The 20,715-nt window shown below is 39.2% G+C and overlaps 1 protein-coding gene across 1 annotated transcript in view; it reads right to left on the bottom strand.

The window, feature by feature from the left end:
• The window catches only part of LOC130930812 (ribosome quality control complex subunit NEMF-like), a 34,205-nt gene that overhangs the window by 12,882 nt on the left and 608 nt on the right, over positions 1-20,715 (bottom strand). The window contains exons 3-24 of the mRNA XM_057858969.1: positions 20,347-20,449; positions 17,113-17,238; positions 16,900-17,048; positions 14,758-14,825; positions 14,581-14,670; positions 14,437-14,510; positions 14,287-14,357; positions 11,588-11,663; positions 11,367-11,507; positions 11,081-11,289; positions 8,605-8,784; positions 7,588-7,651; positions 7,429-7,517; positions 7,250-7,353; positions 6,103-6,165; positions 5,579-5,691; positions 5,450-5,507; positions 3,683-3,741; positions 3,502-3,622; positions 281-470; positions 166-208; positions 45-94 (exon numbers count right to left, since the gene is read on the bottom strand). Coding sequence (XP_057714952.1) covers positions 45-94; positions 166-208; positions 281-470; positions 3,502-3,622; positions 3,683-3,741; positions 5,450-5,507; positions 5,579-5,691; positions 6,103-6,165; positions 7,250-7,353; positions 7,429-7,517; positions 7,588-7,651; positions 8,605-8,784; positions 11,081-11,289; positions 11,367-11,507; positions 11,588-11,663; positions 14,287-14,357; positions 14,437-14,510; positions 14,581-14,670; positions 14,758-14,825; positions 16,900-17,048; positions 17,113-17,238; positions 20,347-20,449 — 2,241 coding nt within the window. The remainder of the gene's footprint in view (positions 1-44; positions 95-165; positions 209-280; positions 471-3,501; positions 3,623-3,682; positions 3,742-5,449; positions 5,508-5,578; positions 5,692-6,102; positions 6,166-7,249; positions 7,354-7,428; positions 7,518-7,587; positions 7,652-8,604; positions 8,785-11,080; positions 11,290-11,366; positions 11,508-11,587; positions 11,664-14,286; positions 14,358-14,436; positions 14,511-14,580; positions 14,671-14,757; positions 14,826-16,899; positions 17,049-17,112; positions 17,239-20,346; positions 20,450-20,715) is intronic.

The following is a 20,715-nucleotide window of genomic DNA, read 5'->3' as shown; positions in this document are numbered from 1 at the left end:
ATATTATTAGCTAGAAAAGCTAATGAAAGGTTCTCTTTAGTCACCTTCTCTGTTTCGCCGTCATGTGCTTCCGCCCTTGCGTGTCGCCGTCATCCTGGAGAGACATTCGTTGTGTAAAGTGCCTGCAAGACAGAAATCTGGGGAAACTTGCCCATGCTTGACAACCTGAGTTGCGTCTTCTTTGTTGACTGTGACATTCTTGGAGCTCCTGTTTTTTTTAAATAGCTATTATTTGTTACTTATCCTGCTTCAAGATAAGACTATTATCCAGTGTTGGTACCTGTTGGGTTGAAGGTGAGTAAGAGTGATGGTGGTGTCCGGGTAACTCAATCCCACGCTGGGTTCCTCTTTCGTCGTCTTCTCGTCGACTTCATCTTCGCTGTCAGAGTCCGCCGTCCCCTCTGCTTGTTTTTCATCGCCGTTTTCAGCCTGGATTTCCTCTTTCTTATCCTCTCCACTGCTATCCTCGCCTACAGAGATGTTTGTGGTCGGTTTTTAATAATCAAAAGCAAATAAAAAGTAATTGATTACCAGCAGAGAGGTCCGATCACGTCATTTTCAAAGTATCGGAATCGGCAAAAAATATCGGACATTCCTTTTTTATTTTTTTTAAATTAAATCAAACAGTACAGACATAATATGTTACACTCATCCAGAATCTTTAGTTAAGGCTTAAGGTAGGGTTATCAAATTTATCCCGTTAACGGCGGTAATTAATTTTTTTTTAAATTCTCACGTTAAAATATTAACGCATGCGCTGTACGACCCACTCACGCATTGTCGCGTTCAATCTGTAATGGCGCCGTTTTACCTATATATAGAGCTAAAAGGCAGCGTAAAATGAGTAGAGTGAATTTTGGCAGCCTTTGGAGCCTTTTTTTTAATTGGCTAAAATTTACAATCCCTCTCCCTACGATTAGAAATGGCGTGGGAAGCAATGTGGGGAAGAAAGGTAGCAATTGATCTTTTTCTTAACACCCTATGTTATTTCCCAACGCAGAGAAGATATATCAATTGGTACCACTACGCACAGTCATGGTTGCACTTCCCATCATGCATTTGGGCAGAATAGTTAAATGGCTACAGTATCATTTACTGAAAGCTCAACAAATACACTAGATGGCAATATTTAGTCACAATATACAATGTCACATTTATCCTTTAAGAATTAAGGCCGAGTTATACTTCCGCGTCAGACCTACGCCGTCAAGGAAGAATCGAGTTACGACCCTACGCCGTAGGCTGACGCGCGCCTCTCGAATTTTCTAACCTTCGCGTCACCTAGACGTGTATGACGTGACGAAAACGGACTGTGATTGGTCCGCTCAGACTGTTGTTTCCGGTTTACCGCGAAAACATCGCCATTGTAGAATAGAATCAAACATTATTTTCTACACGCAAAAATGCACCAAGCCGACGGGAGTATCATCGAAGAGCAAGTCTCGTCAAGACATTATTATTGTGATTGCCAAATGGCAAGGTCGGCGATCGGGAAAAAAAAAAATGGAAGAACCACCGAGACGTGGGTGTTCGGAATCGAGTGGCCACACGAAGCGGTGACCCAGTCGGCCAAAAATTGCCAACTTTTTATCACTTTATGTCGTATTTTTGGTTGGTGCACTTCATCATTTACTGTGTACATATGTTTGCTGTGAGTCTGTGACTTGTTTACGTGTCACACTTCAAGTATATGAAGAATAAAGCACAGATTTGGTGTCAAAAGAGTTGTTTTGATCTTTAATTTTCAATAACAGACAGTTCACACACACAATACATCATCACTGATTGAGAGTGCCTCGGTGCTTTTTATGATAACCTTAAAATCAAGCCTCCCAACACAGTTTGGGAAGTTCCCTAGACGCCAGAAATCTGCTATGGCTTCCCACTGGCTGGTTGTAGGACACGGCAAACAAATCAGGCTGGAGGGCTTTGCAGACCTTCAACGCAGTGCTCGACGCCAGTTTGAAGCTAGCCGCCACAGCTAGCTCTCTCCACCCGAGTCTAAAACTCTCTGTGCGGCATCAAAAGTCGGCCAGACCGCCTCGAAACCGTCTTCTGCGTCGCCTGCCCGTCAACATTTGTATGCTCAATATTTATTCAGTGTTGATGAGCAGAATATTTACTTTCAAGAGTTCCATCTTGCATTGTTTATTTTTTCTCCGACTAGCGGAAGTAAACAAGCATGCCCCAAAACCGTACAAACATAACGCCACATCCCTCTAGTGGCTTGGCGGTGAATTACAGAGCAACGTGTTCCTTCACTGCAGAACTATCGAATGTCGAATGACGCTGTAGTCGCTACGCCGTCACCGCAACGCGGGAGTATAACTCAGGCTTTACAAGTCTTTCTATCCGTGGATCCCTCTCACAGAAAGAATGTTAATAATGTAAATGCCATCTTGAGGATTTATTGTCATAATAAACAAATACAGTACTTATGTACTGTATGTTGAATGTATATATTCGTCCGAGTTTTATTCATTTTTTTCTTAATGCATTGCCAAAATGTATATGATCGGGAAAAATTATCGGAAATGATTGGAATTGAATCGGGAGCAAAAAAAAAAAAAAAGCAATCGGATCGGGAAATATCGGGATCGGCAGATACTCAAACTAAAACGACCGGGATCGTAATTAGTAGTAGTAGTAGTAGTAGTAGTAAATAGTAATTAGTTTCCTTCGTCTCTGTGCGTTACTATTTTGTTATTGCCTCATAATGTATGTAGAATGAAGAATGTTGAAGTCATGTTCAAAGAGCATTTTGATTAGAAAATGTTAGAAAGGTTCTCGCTACGTGTGTTTCCATGGTAACCGCTCATAGTTCTTGTGTGTTTTGGGACTGACATGTGCCAGCGCGAGTGCACATTCGAGCCAAGTCCAGCGAGGGAATGTTGATCGGTATGCGTCCATGAATAAAAGCGAGTATTTTTCCTTCAGTCTGGAGGGTTCCAGTGATAGGTTGGAGTCGGTACAGTCAATTTGCATTGTTTTATATTGGCACTGATATGCTGTTTACCCTCACCCCAAACTCAGAATTTTTGACATTAAGCTTAATCTTCGAGTTAGCGGGGTTTAATTAGTCGGTGGAGTTGATATCAACTAATTCCATGCAGTTTGTCAGTTATTTATTAGTTTCAGGGCTCCGAGTGGCTAAGCTAGCGCGAGTCAATGGTGGTTGAAATCAACTCCATTCACTAATTAAACCCCCGCTAGCTAAAAGATCAAGCCTTATGTGAAAAATTCTGATTGTCCCCTTTAAATTCAATTATCGGAGAGTCAAATACATGCGATGAAATTTTTCTGTTGTCGTTCTTATGTTGAGGTGGCAAAGGGAGAAAATTTGGTAAAAAAGTAACTGATAAATTACTTTTAAAATAACTTTAAAAGTTACTTTAAACTAACTAAAGTAAGCAATCAGTAACACAATTAGATTACTTTTTTTAGGCTTAATCAGTAATTAAACTACTTTATCAAGTACTCTGTGACAACACCGTTGATTACCAATGAGCTCCTCTCCTTCCTCCAACAACTCGGCCGTTCTGGACGCCATTTCCTCCACGTCTTCCTCCACCGTCCTCACCTTGCGCTCGCCTTTGTGGCGGAACACGCTGTGCTCGTCTACCTGAGAGGGGATAAAAGGTTGCCACCTAATCTTCAGGAATGGCTTTGTTTGACGGTTTACCTTAAAGAGGAAGCCGAAGCCCATAATCAAGTAGGAAGGCGGCAGGTAGTTTTTCTTTCCTGAGGAGAAAAATTGCAATCATTAGGGAAATTAACTTTGGTCAAACTGTAAATTTTTGGCAAAAATTTTACAAATTTTGTGCCCCTTAGCTTCCTGAATTTTTTTTTGTGTAAATTATGTGATTTGGACAAAAAAATGTAGGACAAATAGCGTTTTGAAATGTCACTTTCCCAAAATCCTTGTTTTTAGGCGAGCTAATTTGATTGCGATTCAAGCTCGCGTAACGTGAAAATTCCGGTCCTTTTGCCGTTTGAATGATGTCGATGAGTCAAAATGGGTGCATACTAAGAAAATTATAGATCAGGTGTGTCAAACATATTTTGGTTTGTGGGCCACTTTCATGACAATTAGATCTTGTGTGGACAGGACCAGTTTATTTTTGGCCAAGAAAGTTAACTCAATGGCTGCCATTGGTTCATTCACCCCTCTCTGTCATCATGGATTGGACGTCTAGTTCTGTTATTGGATTGGTATTGAAATATGACCATTCACAGCTATTGCTTGCAGTTTAGGTTAATTGGACATCTACTACTGCAATGAAAGACAAAGCGTTAATTTTGGGTCACTTCCTTGTTATTTTAGTGTACCTTTGCATTACTTCCAGTACATTTTGGGGCATTCTGGGTTCACAATTTGGATCATTTACTGTTGATTTTGGGGCATTTACTGATTACTTCCTGTTGATTTCAGATTAGTGCTGCAACGATTAATCGATTAACTCGAGTAATTCGATTAGAAAAAAAGATTCAAATTAAATTTTGCTGCTTGGAGTATTCATTTAATTAAAGTGGTGTCGTAATAGTTTAGAAAGTGTTTGCATTTAGTTTTGATTTGGCTGGATACACTGCCCTCTAGTGGCAACAGTGAATATGACATAACTCATTTCACATTCAGCTGCTCCCCGTTAAGACCAACATAAGTTTTTGTTTGCGCTAATGTTTTTTAATGCACTCGTAATTTAGTTTATATTTGGCTGTTTTTTGTGGGAATATGTGTTTGAACCATTTGTTAAGAGAATTGTTAAAAAATAAATAAAAAAGTTAACATTTTATAGCATTTAAGCTAGCGTACTTTTGCTATGTAGGTTAGCCAATTGTTATTTTTTATTGTACTAAAATCATTTATTTATTTATTTTTTTTAAAATACTTTTTAAGGCTCAGCTCAGGTATTTTAATGTTTTATGTTCCTTATCCAATTACTCGATGGTTCAAACTAACTAGTTCATCGATTAATCGACTACTAAAATAATCGAAAGCTAAAGCCCCATTTCGGATTGCTTCCTGTTGGTTTTGCGACATTTTTGTGTTACTTCCTTGTTATCTCCTGTCATTGATGGCACTACATGTCCAATCCATTTTGAATCGTAGGGGGCAAATGAACAAACGTGACTGTGGACACAAGAGTCAAGTGAGGTAGTGCACACACTCCATCACACAAATCTTCTGTTTTAAGGTGCCGATGTCAAAATTAAAGCATGTCATCTGTATCTGTACGTTTGACCGCACTGTTAAAGAGCATTTGCATTACATGCAAAGATACCATCAAATACTCACCATTTTTGCCTTTTGTTTTTATATAATAAAGACTATTTGCTGCTTTTTTGTTTTATGTTTTTTCATTTAAAATGTATACAGTGAAAAGTAAAAACAATCATGGTAGCCCAATTTTTTTGATGAGGCAAACAAATGTTGTAAATGTGGTCCCACCTCTTATCATGAAGCTTCCAGTGGTCAGGTACTCTCCTGTAGGTGCAGTCTTGGACACCTAAATAGCAGCAACAACACTTGTAAGCACTAATTAAGTTCTTTGTGACAAGTTAAAGCTCCCCCACTCACCTGATGATGATGGACCCACCAAGCGCTAGTGACTATCTTGGCATCCCAAGCAGCACTGTAGCACACTGACATCGTACCTGCCTCGGTTAGAGTGCGAGGGGGGATAGGAAGACCTGGACAGGGGGTGACGGCAGAGATGAAGGCGGCAAAAGTACTAGAGATGTGCCCGAAAATTCGGCTCAAAATAGCTAAAAATGTGTTAGCGGTTTTCAGTAATGAAGACCGAAAGTTTACCACCGAACTGTGTGGTCCTTTTGTGATGATGTCATCAAAACACAGCAAAAAGCTGGCCGACGCTATCTCGCTAACACTACTGCTCACAGCCAACATGTCAACGGTAAACTTTTGGTCTTCAGAAACGAAAATCGATAATGCATTTCTAGCCGATAGTTGTCGGCGCCGAATATTCAGTCAAATCTCTACTGACAAAGCATTTTCAGCTATTTTCGGCCGATGGTTGCTGGCGCCGAATTTTCGGTCGCATCTCTAGAAAATATAAAGAAAGCTATCATGAGCGAACTGACCTGAGGGATTTTTGATGACGCAGCTGGTGGCACCGTGGAGGTCAGCGTGGACGTATATGTCACCTGGCGACAAACAATTGAAAAGTTCCAGAACAACACACAATATTAAGTAGAGATGTCCCGATCAATCTGGTCCGATCACGTCATTTTCAAAGTATCGGAATCGGCAAAAATATATCGGACATGCCTTTTTAAATTTTTTTTTTTTAAATTAAATTGTTTCCTAATTGTATTTAATGTTACAGACATAATATGTTACACTCATCCAGAGTCTTTAGTTTAGGCTTAAGGTAGGGTTATCAAATGTATCGCGTTAACGGCGGTAATTAATTTTTAAAAAATTTATCACGTTAAAATATTTAACGCAATTAACGCATGCGCTGCACGACTCACTCACGCATTGTCGCGTTCAATCCATATTGGCGCCGTTTTACCTATATATAGAACTAAAAGGCAGCATTAAATGAGTAGAGTGAATTTTGGCAGCCTTTGGAGCCTTTTTTTAATTGGCTAAAGCCTTACAATCCCTCTCCCACTGTTTAGAAATATCGTGGGACGCAATGTGGGGAAGAAAGGTAGTAGTTGATCTTTTTCTTAACACCTTATGTCATTTCCCAACGCAGAGAAGATATATCAATTGGTAGCACTACGCACAGTCACGGTTGCACTTCCCATCATGCATTTGGGCAGAACAGTTAAATGGCTACATTATTATTTACTGAAAGCTCAACAAATACACTAGATGGCAATATTTAGTCACAATATACAAAGTCACATTTATTCTTTAAGAATTACAAGTCTTTCTATCCGTGGATCCCTCTCACAGAAAGAATGTTAATAATGTAAATGCCAACTTGAGGATTTATTGTCATAATAAACAAATACAGTACTTATGTACTATATGTTGAATGTTTATATTCGTCCGAGTTTTATTCATTTTTTTCTTAATGCATTGCCAAAATGTATATGATCGGGAAAAATTATCGGGAATGATTGAAATGGAATCGGGAGCAAAAAAAAAAAAAAAAAGCAATCGGATCGGGAAATACCAGGATCGGCAGATACTCAAACTAAAACGATTGGGATCGGATCGGGAGCAAAATAACATGATCGGAACAACCCTAATATTAAGCCAAAGCATCCTTACCGGCCCGTAGGTATCGCTTGACGATCATTTCGTTCTGCTGCTGGTCCCGCCCGGCGATGACAAGGTAGTTCTCTGACGTGATGAACCAAAGGAACTTTTCAAACCTGACAAAAAAGCAGGAATGCATATTTGAAAGGATACAGAGAAGCCTTAAACAAGTACAGTGTTCTGCGACCTACCAGTAGACTTTCCTAGCCTTCTGAATGGTGGTCACTGTCTGGACCTCTTTAAGGGTTTGCTGGGTTTTTTTCTCTGCCGATTTCATGGCCTTAAAATCAAGTCAGACAAGCATTTTCAATGGTGTCACCATAACAAAATTGTCAGAAGGGTCTTCTTACCTTATCTGCTGCTTGGATGGTTTTCTGTTCTTTTTTTTCAGCACTCCGTTTGCAGTCATAGTACCTGAACACACAATAGAAATGCTGTTTTTTTACTTCAGACTAGAGCCGGGCCATTTTAAGGTCGAGATTGTAGATAGAAAGGAAAAAAAAAAAAAAAAAAAAAAAAAGATCTGCTGTCATACCGGTATATTGTATATGCAGTTAGTCCCCGGGTTGCAACAGACCCGACTTACGCAACTTTGACTTTACTATGCCAGAGTATCGTCGTCTTTTTTTTTTTTTTCCCCCCAAATGTTGACTTTTATTTTGTGATGCACGCTTTTATTTTGGCGCAGGAAGCGTAGAACAGGAAGCGAATGCATATACAGATGCACCTGTCCACCCCACACATGCACACACAGAGCAGCCAAGTGACAGCAGTGGCAGCTTGCGCGCACATTTGTTGCTTGTGAAGCATCCAGAGGCGACGGCTATATATATAACCTCTTTGCACTGTTTAGTGTGCGTTTACAATTGTGGTTGAATTTGTGCTGAAACGATTACTCGAATAATTCGAATAACCCGATTTTGAAAATTGATCGAGGAATGGACTAAAACTTTTGAAGTTTATAGACGAAAACATTTTGACAATTGTCAACTAAAACTACACTAAAGTTGTCTGAGTTTCGGCTGACTAAAACTAGACAAACACATTTTGAGATGACTAAGACAATTAAGTATTTACGTCCAAAAGACTAAGACTAAAATTAAAATGGCTGCCAAAAACAACACTGCTTAAAACTTAACTACAACTTTAAAATAGCAAAAATTTTGTTAAAAAAAAATTGCGACCTTTATACGAGTCTACTGTATTTAATGGAAATGCACCCTGACTATTATTTAGCAGATAGCGGAGAGTCTGTCAAAAAGAGTCAAATGTTGATGGTTTTCAAGCAGTTTTTACACTCCAGCACCAGTTAAAAAAACAAACAACAAGTTAAAAAATTGTGAAAAGAAGCCCTATTTCGAACCTACTTTTTGGCGTTGGCGTAGGCTGAAAGGCTGAGATCTACATCTACCAGCATGGGCTTGTTCTTCTGCAGCTTCTTGTTCTGACCTTTGTCTTTATTTTTGTTTTTCTTGCTCTTCTGTTGCACGGCCTCTTTCAAAGCTTCATCCAGCTCTTCCTCTTCCTCCTCAGCGATGTAAGGATTCCTAGAAGAAAAGGTCCATGAGGCGACTTATTTTTAGCATTAAATGGAAATGGTTATATTGTGGCCTACATACATAACCCAAAATCTGGACTTGAGGTCTTTATGAGGTCAATCCATTTTCTAATTTTTAATAAGTCATGTACCCAACAAAGGGTTAAATGTCAAATCAAGCAGTGCTACAACATAAATCTATTCATTCTAAACAAAAGCTGCATATTAGCATATATATTTGTTACTTATGATATCTGTAAAGATATTTAATTGTCTACTAATATTTCTAAAATGCTATTCAGACGATATTTATTTAGCATGATATCAATAATTAATTGATTGGTTGGACGTCTGGCAATTTCCGATTGTTTTGGATGCATCAGTCACAAATGGTCAACAGAGGGAGCCAATCCCAATATGTATTGCAGCCATTTGTGTAAAAAGTTATTCATAATTAACTGACTGGCTGGCTGACCGTGACGGTGTTAGACGTCCAATCCAATTTGACTAGGAGGGCTGGCAGCCAAACTGGATTGAATGTCTATCGCCGTTACTGGCAGTGAAACGAACACTCAATGCTAGCCATCACAGTTCTAATATATTTCATGTGAATTAAAGCTATTGGCAATAAATGAGCTAAGTGTATTGCTGCGTTAATACGGGACACGTTTTTTCAATGTCGTGCGATGGGTTTCCATACAAAGTCAATGTAATCGCGCATTGAAGCGCGACAGACGGCCTGGCGACGGGCGACACGCGTCAGGCGCAACGTGATGTCGCCAGTTCGGCAGTGACCCGCAATGTCTCGCATTCAGATTTTGCACCAGAGAAGATGGCTGAATTGATCTTTGTGCGACAGATTTCAACGATGATGAGGTAACAACAAATCAAATATGTTTTCCCATTCACATGACTTCAGTTATTGGGGCAGGCCCGGAACTGTCCTCAACATCCAGTCAACAAAAGTCTAAATAAGGAAAAAAGAAAAATATAGGACTATGAGAATAGTCAAAATCTTAGGAGATAACAGTCAAGAATGAAGCCGTACATTCTAAAATTACGAGAAAATTTGTTAATACAGGTAGCCCTCGGGTTACGAACAAGTTCCGTTCCTACGCTGGCGACGTAACCCAAATTTCCGCACAAGTCAGAATGAACCCTTTAAAAATTCAAAATAACTATCCAAAAGTACAAAAGTATTGTATGTATGCCCTCTGGCAGCAGCGTTGGGTCTGGCTGGACTGTCGTTCAATACACGAGCACTCAGATGTCTCATGTGGATGAAGGATAGCTGCGCTCTGGTTTGGCCCACATATGGCTGTAAGTTGTTTCAGCAAATATATGTTTGTGTATGCATTTGTAATTAAGTTTAGAACTAAGTTTTGTGGTGTTACGTGTGAGCAATTTGCTGAGAATTGTAAATACGTAAGCATTCGTAGCATTTAAGGTAGCTGACTTTTGTGAAGTAAATTAGGCTAACTTAATCTACTAAATTTACATATTGAACAGAAAAGATGGATGCTTTAACACCAATCATTTAGCGTCGAGTGTTTTATTGCTAAAATGCGTGTCGTTTTGAACAGATGTGTACATATGTGTGTTACAGCTTTACAAATTGTCAAAAGTGAAGAAAGTAAAAAGCCTCAAAAAGTACAATTGCTTTGTTTGCACTCTGTCAAACTAAACAACTTCAATTTTAGCATCCAGTGTTTTATAGCTAAAATGCGTGTCGTTTTGAACAGACGTGTACATATGTTTGTTACAGCTTTACAAATTGTCAAAAGTGAAGAAAGTAAAAAGCCTCAAAAAGTACAATTGCTTTGTTTGCACTCTGTCAAACTGAACAGCTTCACTTTTAGTGAGGACGGAACAAGTCATGTTAATCAAGTAAAAAATAAGATTCTGTGAAGTACAATTTGGTACCGTTTGTGCAACTAAAAAAGACTGGAGACAAAATGGCGGACGAGATGCTGGCGTCGTAAAGTTGAAATCGCGTAAGTCAGGTAGGTCGTAACCCGGGGACTACCTGTATTACGAGACTAAATTTGTAATATTAAGTCAAATATTGTAAAATTAAGGGATTAAAAACGTAATATTACAAGATTAAAGTTGTTTTGTTGCTTATTTTAATGTTACAAATTGTTGGTTTCACGGGCTAATCAAAAGGCAATACATTAATGTAAGGAACACTGCTGTCAGTACGAATTGGTCCATGCTCAGTGAATGGCAATAGAAGGAAATTATGCAGACTTTCAGCGATATAACGTCGTATCTTACAGCACTAGCAAAAGAGTCACCGGTCTCACTTTAAAAGCATGGTGATGTGGTTAGTCTGTAGCTTGAGGTCTTTGATGGCGCATGCCACAGGGTCGCCGGCGGCCTGCGCCTCTTTGACCAGCACGCCGATCTCGGTCCAGTCCACCTGGTTGGCCAGCGCGCTCCGGATCACCTGCAACGCCCTCTCCACCACGGCCAAGTTCATCTCTACTAGCTCGCCTTTCACACGGTCAACTTCCTGTCACGTGACCCATTTAGAATGAATGAATTATGAAAGAATGATGGGGAGGTCATAATGTTAGGCGAGTTGTTCACCTGAACTTGATGCAAGGCCTCCAGCCGCTGCTCGTGGTCCCTCTTGACGTTCTCCAGCTTCTTTAAGGCCTGTTTTTCTTGCTGCAAAGCCTTCATGTCGATCTTCTGGCTCTCCATCTTGGAGAAGAACTCATCCACCGCCTGACGAGACAACATCATGACATAGGAGCGCAAAAAGAAAACCACACAAGAGGTACAGTATGATAAATAACTGAACTGACCTTGTTGAAGGACTCAAACTCCAGGTAGGGACTTTTTAAATGCTGAGCAAAGAGGAACGGGTGGAATTCGTCATAGCTGAAATGATGTATGAAATGACACAAAGACATTAAAAAAATTGTACACACCCATGGGCACTCGTACAAGGTGTGTGATTGGTTCCTGCTGCGAGCTTGACATATGAGAGCACCATTGCAGCCTCTCCAATTATGATCAACCAACAAGACCGCCAATAAGAGTGGATTCATCCCATGAGCTGAGTGGCCTTTCCCGTTATGATTGATGGATGAATCCACCAATAAGAGTGGCCTTATCCTACGAACTGATTGGCTGCGTACCATCGCAGACTCCACTATACTGATTGACAAACAATAGAACAAATAAGAGTGGATTTATCTCGTGAGCTAATTGGCTGCACACATTGCAGCCTCGCCCAGCCTCTTACCGTACTTTATCTCATGTCTCATGGGGGAATTTCAACAAGAGGACCTTCCGAGTCATTTTCAGTGGTACCTTTCACCGTTTTTACCAACTATGAGCGCACCCAGCGCTCACTATATTTTAACCTATTTTACTTTTTTTTTTTCTTCAAAATATGGAGCACTCTATCCTCGCTAAAACACCTACACGACCTCCGAGGGAGTGCTCAGCATTACTTTTCACTATTTTATCCGCTTTGAGAGCACCCAGAGCTCGCTCCGAACCTTCAAAATCTCACGAGGAGTTTCAACAACTTTTACTCACAAATGGGCCACTATATCCCCTCCAAACACCTCCAGGACCTCATTCACCCTTTTTACCCACTTTGAGAATATCCAAAGCCTGCTACCAGTGTTGCTTTTGGCAGCCCTTTTAATTTTTTTCTGAGTCTTGAACGACAATATTTATTCGTCTTAGTCATATTTCAGTCATCTCAAAATGTGTTTGTCTGGTTTTTGTTGACGAAAACTGAAGACTAATTACATCTAGTTTTAGTCAGTAGTGGTTAAAGGGAGGCACTTAAGCATTTATAATTCCTTATTTAAGGGACACACGTGTTACACTTTTCAATAATGGTCAAAACAGTATTCAGTAATAGTTAACTATTGTTAAGTTATACTTATGAGGCACCTGTACGCATATTTTCCAATAATATTAGGTCACTATTGTTAGATAATACCATACTTAAAGTTAGGTTTTCAGCACCAAATGACTCACAAAGCAATGCTTCCCAATTTGGAAGAATATATTCACGTACTCGGACCAGTATACATTAATAACTCTGTATTAATCCACAAATGTATATGTGAATTAATGTTGTATTGCATTACATTATTTTTTTTCAGTGGTACTAAACCATTAGTTTAGTTACTGTCTGGTTATGAATTACTAATGTTAATAAATATTAGGGCTGTCAAAATGATCGCGTTAACATGCGGTAATTAATTTTTTAAATTAATCACGCTAAAATATTTGACGCAATTAACGCACATGCCCCGCTCAAACAGATTAAAATGACAGCACAGTGCAATGCCAACTTGTTAATTGTGTTTTTTGGAGTTTTGTCGCCCTTTGCTGGCGCTTGGGTGCGACCTGATTTTATGGGCTTAAGCACCCATGAGCATTGTGTAATTATTGACATCAACAATGGCGGGCTACTAGTTTATTTTTTTTGATTGAAAATTTTACAAATTTTATTAAAACGAAAACATTAGGAGGGGTTTTAATATAAAATTTCTATAACTTGTACTAACATTTATCTTTTAGAACTACAAGTCTTTCTATCCATGGATCGCTTTAACAGAATGTTAATAATGTTAATGCCATCTTGTTGATTTATTGTTATGATAAACAAATACAGTACTTATGTAACGTATGTTGAATGTATATATCCATCTTGTGTCTTATCTTTCCATTCCAACAATAATTTACAGAAAAATATGGCATATTTTATAGATGATTTGAATTGCGATTAATTACAATTAATTAATTTTTAAGCTGTAATTAACTCGATTAAAAATTCTAATCGTTTGACAGCCCTAATAGATATACTATTAATGTTAGATAAGGGATTATATGAATTATTATAATGTTACTTAACCCTTTAACACCGGACGTGTCGGTGGCGACACGTTTACGCATATCATCTTTGAAGCCTTGTCCCGTTGTAATTGCAGTCACCCACGTGCCGCTGTTTGGTCCCATTTCAAAGTGCGGAAATTGAGGTCTACGCCCATTTTTACTTGAAGTCAATCGACCAAGTAAAACGGGAGATAATGTAATTTGAGTTTTATTGTCCTCATAAATAAGCACTGAAACGCTGCATGGACCATGTGTTTATGTCCATATTTCCATCATTTCTTGTCCTTTTTCAATACCGAAAGCACCACGAAAGACTACATATCGCAGGAGCCATTGTGAGGTCACGAAGGACGGACGTAATGTGAACATTTTTGATAAAATGCTGAGCAAGGCCCCACCTAAGGAGAGGGAGAGCTCCATAGGTGGGACGAGGTTATATTGTCCTGAAAATACGGACCCAACCACGCCACTGTCAACAATTTTTTCCTTGAAATGTGAAGGCAACATCAAAGGCATGCAAATTCAGACAAAATAGGCTCAGGTGTTAAAGGACTAACCGCGAAAAACGAGGGATCACTGCATTTTACATGAACACTAAAAATTCCATATTGTACCTTTAACAATCAAAGACATGACTTACGTGAGAAGCTCTTCGCTGGCTTTCCCAGGAGTTAAACTTGCTTTCTTTTCACTTTTTTGAATGATGTAGCCCTACAAAACAACAAATACAATTGTACTGAACTGTCAAAAATAAAAATAAAAAACTACGAAAAAAAAAAAAAGGACATACTTTGCCGCTAAAGTTATTCGTTTTCTCCATGTAGATCTCGGCCATTTGCAAGGCTTCCAGGATTTTCGGTGCAACTACAACATAAAAACACAACGTCACGTTAACCCTCAAGACTGGACATAAATATAAAAGATGTGACTGTACCTTGGGAAGCATCAACTTGACTGTCAACTTTCATTGAGCCTGACAGTCCAGCTTCTATGAAACAGTGCTCTATGAGAGTAGCTCCATAAGCTGAGAAACATTAGAAAATATACTTTAGCAAGATGACCATATTGAAACACATGAATAGAAAATACATCATTTTGTATCAATACGTACTAAGATGTGGGTTCAGCACTCTTTTCACTTGCTCTCCATTTGGTGTTTTGCTGATGATTTCAGTGAGTCTACGTTTGAAGAAATATTTTTTTTAAAAAAAGAAAAGTTAGGAAGACAAGGCGGAACAAACAATTGGCTTTCTGTGGGATGCTAACGACAACTAAGCCTGTCGCAATATGCAATAATTCCATTTATCGCGCGGTAGAAAAAATGAAGGCGGTAATTTTCCCACTGCGATTTATCACGCACGTGCACGCAAGACTGTTAAAAGTTCGGCTTCCTTGTTGCCAACTACGCAACATGCTGCGACGAGGACTCGCTCTGTTTTATTGACTTCTGGGTATGTTCGTTTTATACATTTCAGTTTGAGTAACCATCATTCAATGGAGGGAGGCGGGGCCGAGTGAACTGTCGGCGCATAGCAATGAGCATGCGATGTCAGGAATACGAAAATGGACGGAAAACACCACAGCCCCGGTGTGGGAAACTTTTGATCTGAAACCAAATAAAAATGGCGAGGCGACCAAAAGGACGAACCAGTCTGCAAAATGTGTTTGGAGGTCGTTTCAACAAAGATGGCCAACAGAATAAATCTATATGCTCATTTGAAACACTATCACCCTCTTCAGTTTTCACTGCTCACGTCAATTGACAATTAGAAGTGTTCGCTTGATGTGAGAAATACAAACGACAAAGCATGATGTTTCCACCCCCATGCCTTACAATGGGTATGGTGTTCTCCGGATGCAATTCAGTATTCTTTTTCCTCTAGACACGAGAACCTTTGTTTCCACCAAAAAGGTCTATTTTGGTATTGGCTATTTATTTTCTCCCAGTCCTCTTCTGGATCATCCAAATGCTCTCTAGCGAACCGCAGACGGGCCTGGATGTGTACTGGCTTCAGCAGGGGGACAAGTCTGGCAGTGCAGGATTTCAGTCCCTGGCGGCGCATTGTGTTACTGATAGTAGACTTTGTTACTGTGGTCCCAGCTCTCTGTAGGTCCCTAGGTAGGTCCCCCGTGTGGTTCTGGGATTTTTGCTCACCGTTCTTGTTACCATTTTGACGCCACGGGGGGAGATCTTGCATGGAGCCCCAGATCAAGGGAGATTATCAGTGGTCTTGTCTTCTATGGTCTTCCATTTTCTAATAATTGCTCCCACAGTTGATTTCCTTACACTAAGCGTTTTACCTATTGCAGATTCAGTCTTCCCAGCCTGGTGCAGGTCTACAATTTTGTCTCTGGTGTCCTTCGACAGCTCTTGGCCATAGTGGAGTTTGGAGTGTGACTGACTGAGGTTGTGGACAGGTGTCTTTTATACCGATAATGAATTAAAACAGGTGCCATTAATACAGGTAACGAGTGGAGCCTCGTTAGACCTCGTTAGAAGAAGACTTCTTTGACAGCCAGAAATCTTGCTTGTTTGTAGGTGACCAAATACTTATTTTCCCACTCTAATTTGGAAATAAATTCTTTAAAAATCAAACAATGTGATTTTCTGTTTTTTTTCCCCCACATTCTGTCTCTTATGGTTGAGGTTTATCCATGCTGACAGTTACAGGCCTCTCTAATCTTTTCAAGTAGGAGAACTTGCACAATTGGTGGTTGACTAAATACTTATTTGCCTCACTGTATAAAGCTTCAGTCATGAAACAACTGGAACAGTAACTGAAGAAATAATTAGCACAGAACACAGAGTTTGTAAACCTTTTCCACAACCAAATGTTATCCCATTGTGTTTTTTTTTTTGTTTTTTTTTAATGACGAGGCAGAAATAAAATATGGTGCCGTCTCACATGTACGCAAACGTCTTCCCAAATGTGCTTGAGAAATTTAGTTTGAGAAAGGTGCCGATTCTGGCGCTGGCGGAGTGATAGCAGGCTGTCTGGTGGATAGAGACACAAATCACGACGTAGGAAAGCTTGATAAATGCGTTTTCTTGAAGTTTGGGACACTGGAAAAAAGGTTGTCCTTAAAATGAAATATCTTTTCTTGGATATTATTAAACAAATTTCCCAATAACACTTATACTCCAGTGCGACTTATATACTGTATTTTTTCATTTTTATGCATTTTTCGGCTCGTGCAATTTACAGTACAAATAATACGTTACATATAAAAATCTCAGCGCTTAACAAATTACCGTTCCAACGAGATGAGGGGTTCTGGGGGTCTGGCGTTCTCCACGGGGTAGCGTTCCCTCACGGCGATCTTGACGTCTTCGGCCTCGGCGTTGCGGAAACGCAGCAGGTTGAGGATGGTGTACTCGTGGTCTGTGAGAATGACGTTACCCTGCAGATTGGATGATGGATTAGATCAGATTCACGGTCATTTTGAGTGAGCAGTGTGGTCTCACCCGGTCGTAGAGTTCCACAATGAGGTGGTACGCGGCCTCCTCGGAGCCAAACTGGAGGTCAACGATTCTGTCGATGCCGAGCTGCTTTACATACGTTAGTCGTCGTGTCTTCAGGTGCTTGCGACACTACAATCACATTGGGGCTTCATTAAAACGAGATGCATAATAGCAAGGACACATTATTTGTAGTGCCGCAACGATTAATCGATTAACTCGAGAATTCGATAAGAAAAAAATATTCGAATTAAATTTTGTTGCCTCGAGTATTTGTTTGATTAAGGTGGCGTTGTAATGTTTTATTTTGAAAGTATTTACATTTAGTTTATTGATTAGGGTGGATACATTTCCCTCTGGTCTGCCTCATTTCACATGGCTGAATCCAACTGCTCCTTGTTAAGACCAACGTAAGCTAAGTTTTTCTTTGGGCTAATGTTTTTTAGGCAAGGCAAGGCAAATTTATTTATATAGCACAATTCAACAGAAGGCAATTCAAAGTGCTTTACATCACATGAAGATCATAAAAATCACATTTAAATCAACACAACGTAGAAACGACGACAAAAGATCGCATTTAATCACAGAATAAAATAAATAAAATAAAAATAAAACAAAAACTACTACTGATAATAATAATTGAAATCAGCAATGGAGATAAAAACAAGAGGAACAGAAAGATTGAAATATATAGACAGTAAAAGATATGCAGTGCTAAACAAAAGCGTTTTTAGCCCTGATTTAAAAGAGCTAACAGTTTGAGCATACTTCAGACGTTCGGGTAACTTGTTCCAGAGGTGAGGAGCATAATAACTAAATGCTGCCTCACCCTGCTTGGTTCTTGTTCTTGGAACATGCAGAAGACCGGTTCCAGACGACCTTAGGGGTCTAGATGTCTCATAGGACTCTAACAAGTCAAGCATGTATTTTGGTCCAAGGCCATTAAGTGTTTTGTAGACGAGCAGTAGTATTTTATAGTCTATCCTTTGACTTACTGGAAGCCAGTGCAGCGACTTCAAAACTGGTGTAATGTGGTCCAGCTTCCTTGTATTTGTGAGGACTCTGGCTGCAGCATTCTGTACCAGCGGCAACTTCCTGACTGATTTTTTATCAAGACCTGTAAATATACCGTTGCAATAGTCCAATCTGCTGAAAATGAATGCATGCATAAGTTTTTCCATGTCTTGTTGAGTCAGAAGCCCCTTAATTCTGGTTATATTTTTTAGGTGGTAATAAGCGGATTTAGTGACGGACTTTAAATGGCTATCAAATTTTAGGTCTGAGTCAATAATTACGCCAAGGTTTCTGACTTGATTTGTAGCTGTAAGTGACATTGTGCTAAGTTCGCTGCTTATCTTTGACCTTTCCTTTTTTGGCCCAAAAATGATCACCTCTGTCTTCTGCACATTTAACTGGAGAAAATTCTGGCACATCCATTCATTGATTTGATGAATGCATTTGCTCAGGGTGACTAAGGGACTATAATCATGTGGGGACACAGAAATGTACAGTTGTGTGTCATCTGCATAGGCGTAATAGGAGATGTCATACTGTTCCATTATCTGAGCTAACGGAAGCATATAGATGTTAAATAAGAGTGGTCCAAGAATTGACCCTTGAGGGACTCCACACGTGAATTTGGTTCGTTCTGACTGATGGTTTCCGATTGACACAAAGAAATCCCTATCATGTAAATAGGATGTGAACCACTGAAGAATAGTGTCAGTAAGCCCTACCCACTGTTCCAATCTGCTGAGTAGTATGTTGTGATCAACCGTGTCAAATGCGGCGCTGAGATCCAATAGTAGCAGAACAGATGATTTGCCTGCATCGGTATTCCGACGAATATCATTTAGGACTTTGATAAGCACAGTCTCGGTGCTGTGTTGTGGTCGAAAAATTTTAATGCATTTTTAATTTAGTTTATATGTATATTTTGCCTTTTTTTGTGGGAATATGAGTCTGAACAATTTGTTAAGAGCGTTGGGAAAAAAAAATTGCATTTTATAGCATTTAAGCTAGCGGACTTTTGCCATTTAAGTTAGCCAATTTTTCTTTTTTGTACATAGATCCTCATTTATTTATTTTTAATACCATTTGAAGCTCAGCTTAGGTATTTTAATTTTTCATATTCCTTTTCTTATTACTCGATTATTCAAACTAACTAGTTCATCGATTAATCGACTACTAAAATAATCGATAGCTGCAGCCCTAATTATTTGTTCTGTTTTTAAAGATAAAAATCTTTATTGTCAATACCAGTTTAATTTTTGTATTGTATTTGATAGTTACATTACGTATTCAGTAACTGTTGTCATTTTTTTTTTGTTTTTAAGTGACAAACAGCAATTGGATGGATGAAAAATACTTTCTATATTTAACTCTGTATAGAGCACTCATTTAACACATTGGCTGCAACTAACGGCGCAGGATGTCCAATCCATGAGCCATCCCAGTTAAATTCGATGACCATCGCTGTCAATGGCATAAAAACAAAAAACAAAAACAAAAAATTTTTTGGAGTGTTATTGGAGGCCATAATCAGTTATTTCTTGTTTTATTCATGTATTGTCAATTCATAATTTATTCATTAATGAAAAAATGTAGGATAAAAATAATTATTAATTCTAAAAAGAATATGTACCGTAATTTCCAGAATGTAAGTTGCACTTTTTTCCATTGTTTGGTGAGATTGCAACTTATATATTGATACTCGAAGCATGCCCTCTACTTCAACTTGGTACAGTTGTTCAAAAGTGATATTGAAGATGAAGGTTGGATTTGGTAGTGATTTTTTAGTGAGATCCGGAACTTGTTTTTTTTTTCTTTTATCCTTATCTGAATAACTGTTAATGTGTTAACAGATACCTATATTGTTCTTATTACAATTATAATGAATGTTTGTTCTTGGTCTCCGATTAAATAAAATGACCTCCCCAAAATTCGACTTACACTCCAGTGAGACTTGTATGTTTTTTTTCCCCCTCTTCGTTGTGCATTTTTGGCCGGTACGACTTATACCCGGGTGCAACTTTTAGTCCGAAAAATACGATAAATGGAATTGAGACCTGACGTCCACAAATGTTGACGTCACATTTTGGGTCATGTAAGCTACAATATTAACATTTTGTTTACAATTTTGGCTGACGAGACTCAAAATGTGTGTCTGAAACACTTCAAAATCATTATAGTGGCATCTTTAGATTACAGGATGCACGCAAAAGCACTCTATGTTCTTACTTTCATAGCAAAGCCTGAAGGCATCATATTCTTGGGCCATTCGAAGTCTGTGGAGTGGATTCGGATGCCGGATTCCAGCAGGATAATGGCTTTGCTGTCAGGCCTTTTCAAACAAAATTACGTGAATTTACAATTTCCAACACAAGGCACACTTGCACCAACATCCAATGATTAATTCTAACTCCTTGCTTTGACTGTAGTTACTCATTGGCTGCTATTAACGGTGCTAGGTGTCCAATCCTTTTTGACTGGGATGTCGAGCTGCGCTGCCAACCCTCCCAGTCAAAATGGATTGGACGTCTAGCATCGTCAATGTCACTAAAAGATGAGCATTCACAGCCAGTCTTCCTAGTTGCAATAATTGGACGT

Source organism: Corythoichthys intestinalis, chromosome 15, assembly GCF_030265065.1.
Source record: "Corythoichthys intestinalis isolate RoL2023-P3 chromosome 15, ASM3026506v1, whole genome shotgun sequence".
NCBI lineage: Eukaryota > Metazoa > Chordata > Actinopteri > Syngnathiformes > Syngnathidae > Corythoichthys > Corythoichthys intestinalis.
Note: the sequence above shows the minus strand (reverse complement) of the source record. Positions and strands in the feature narration are given on the sequence as shown.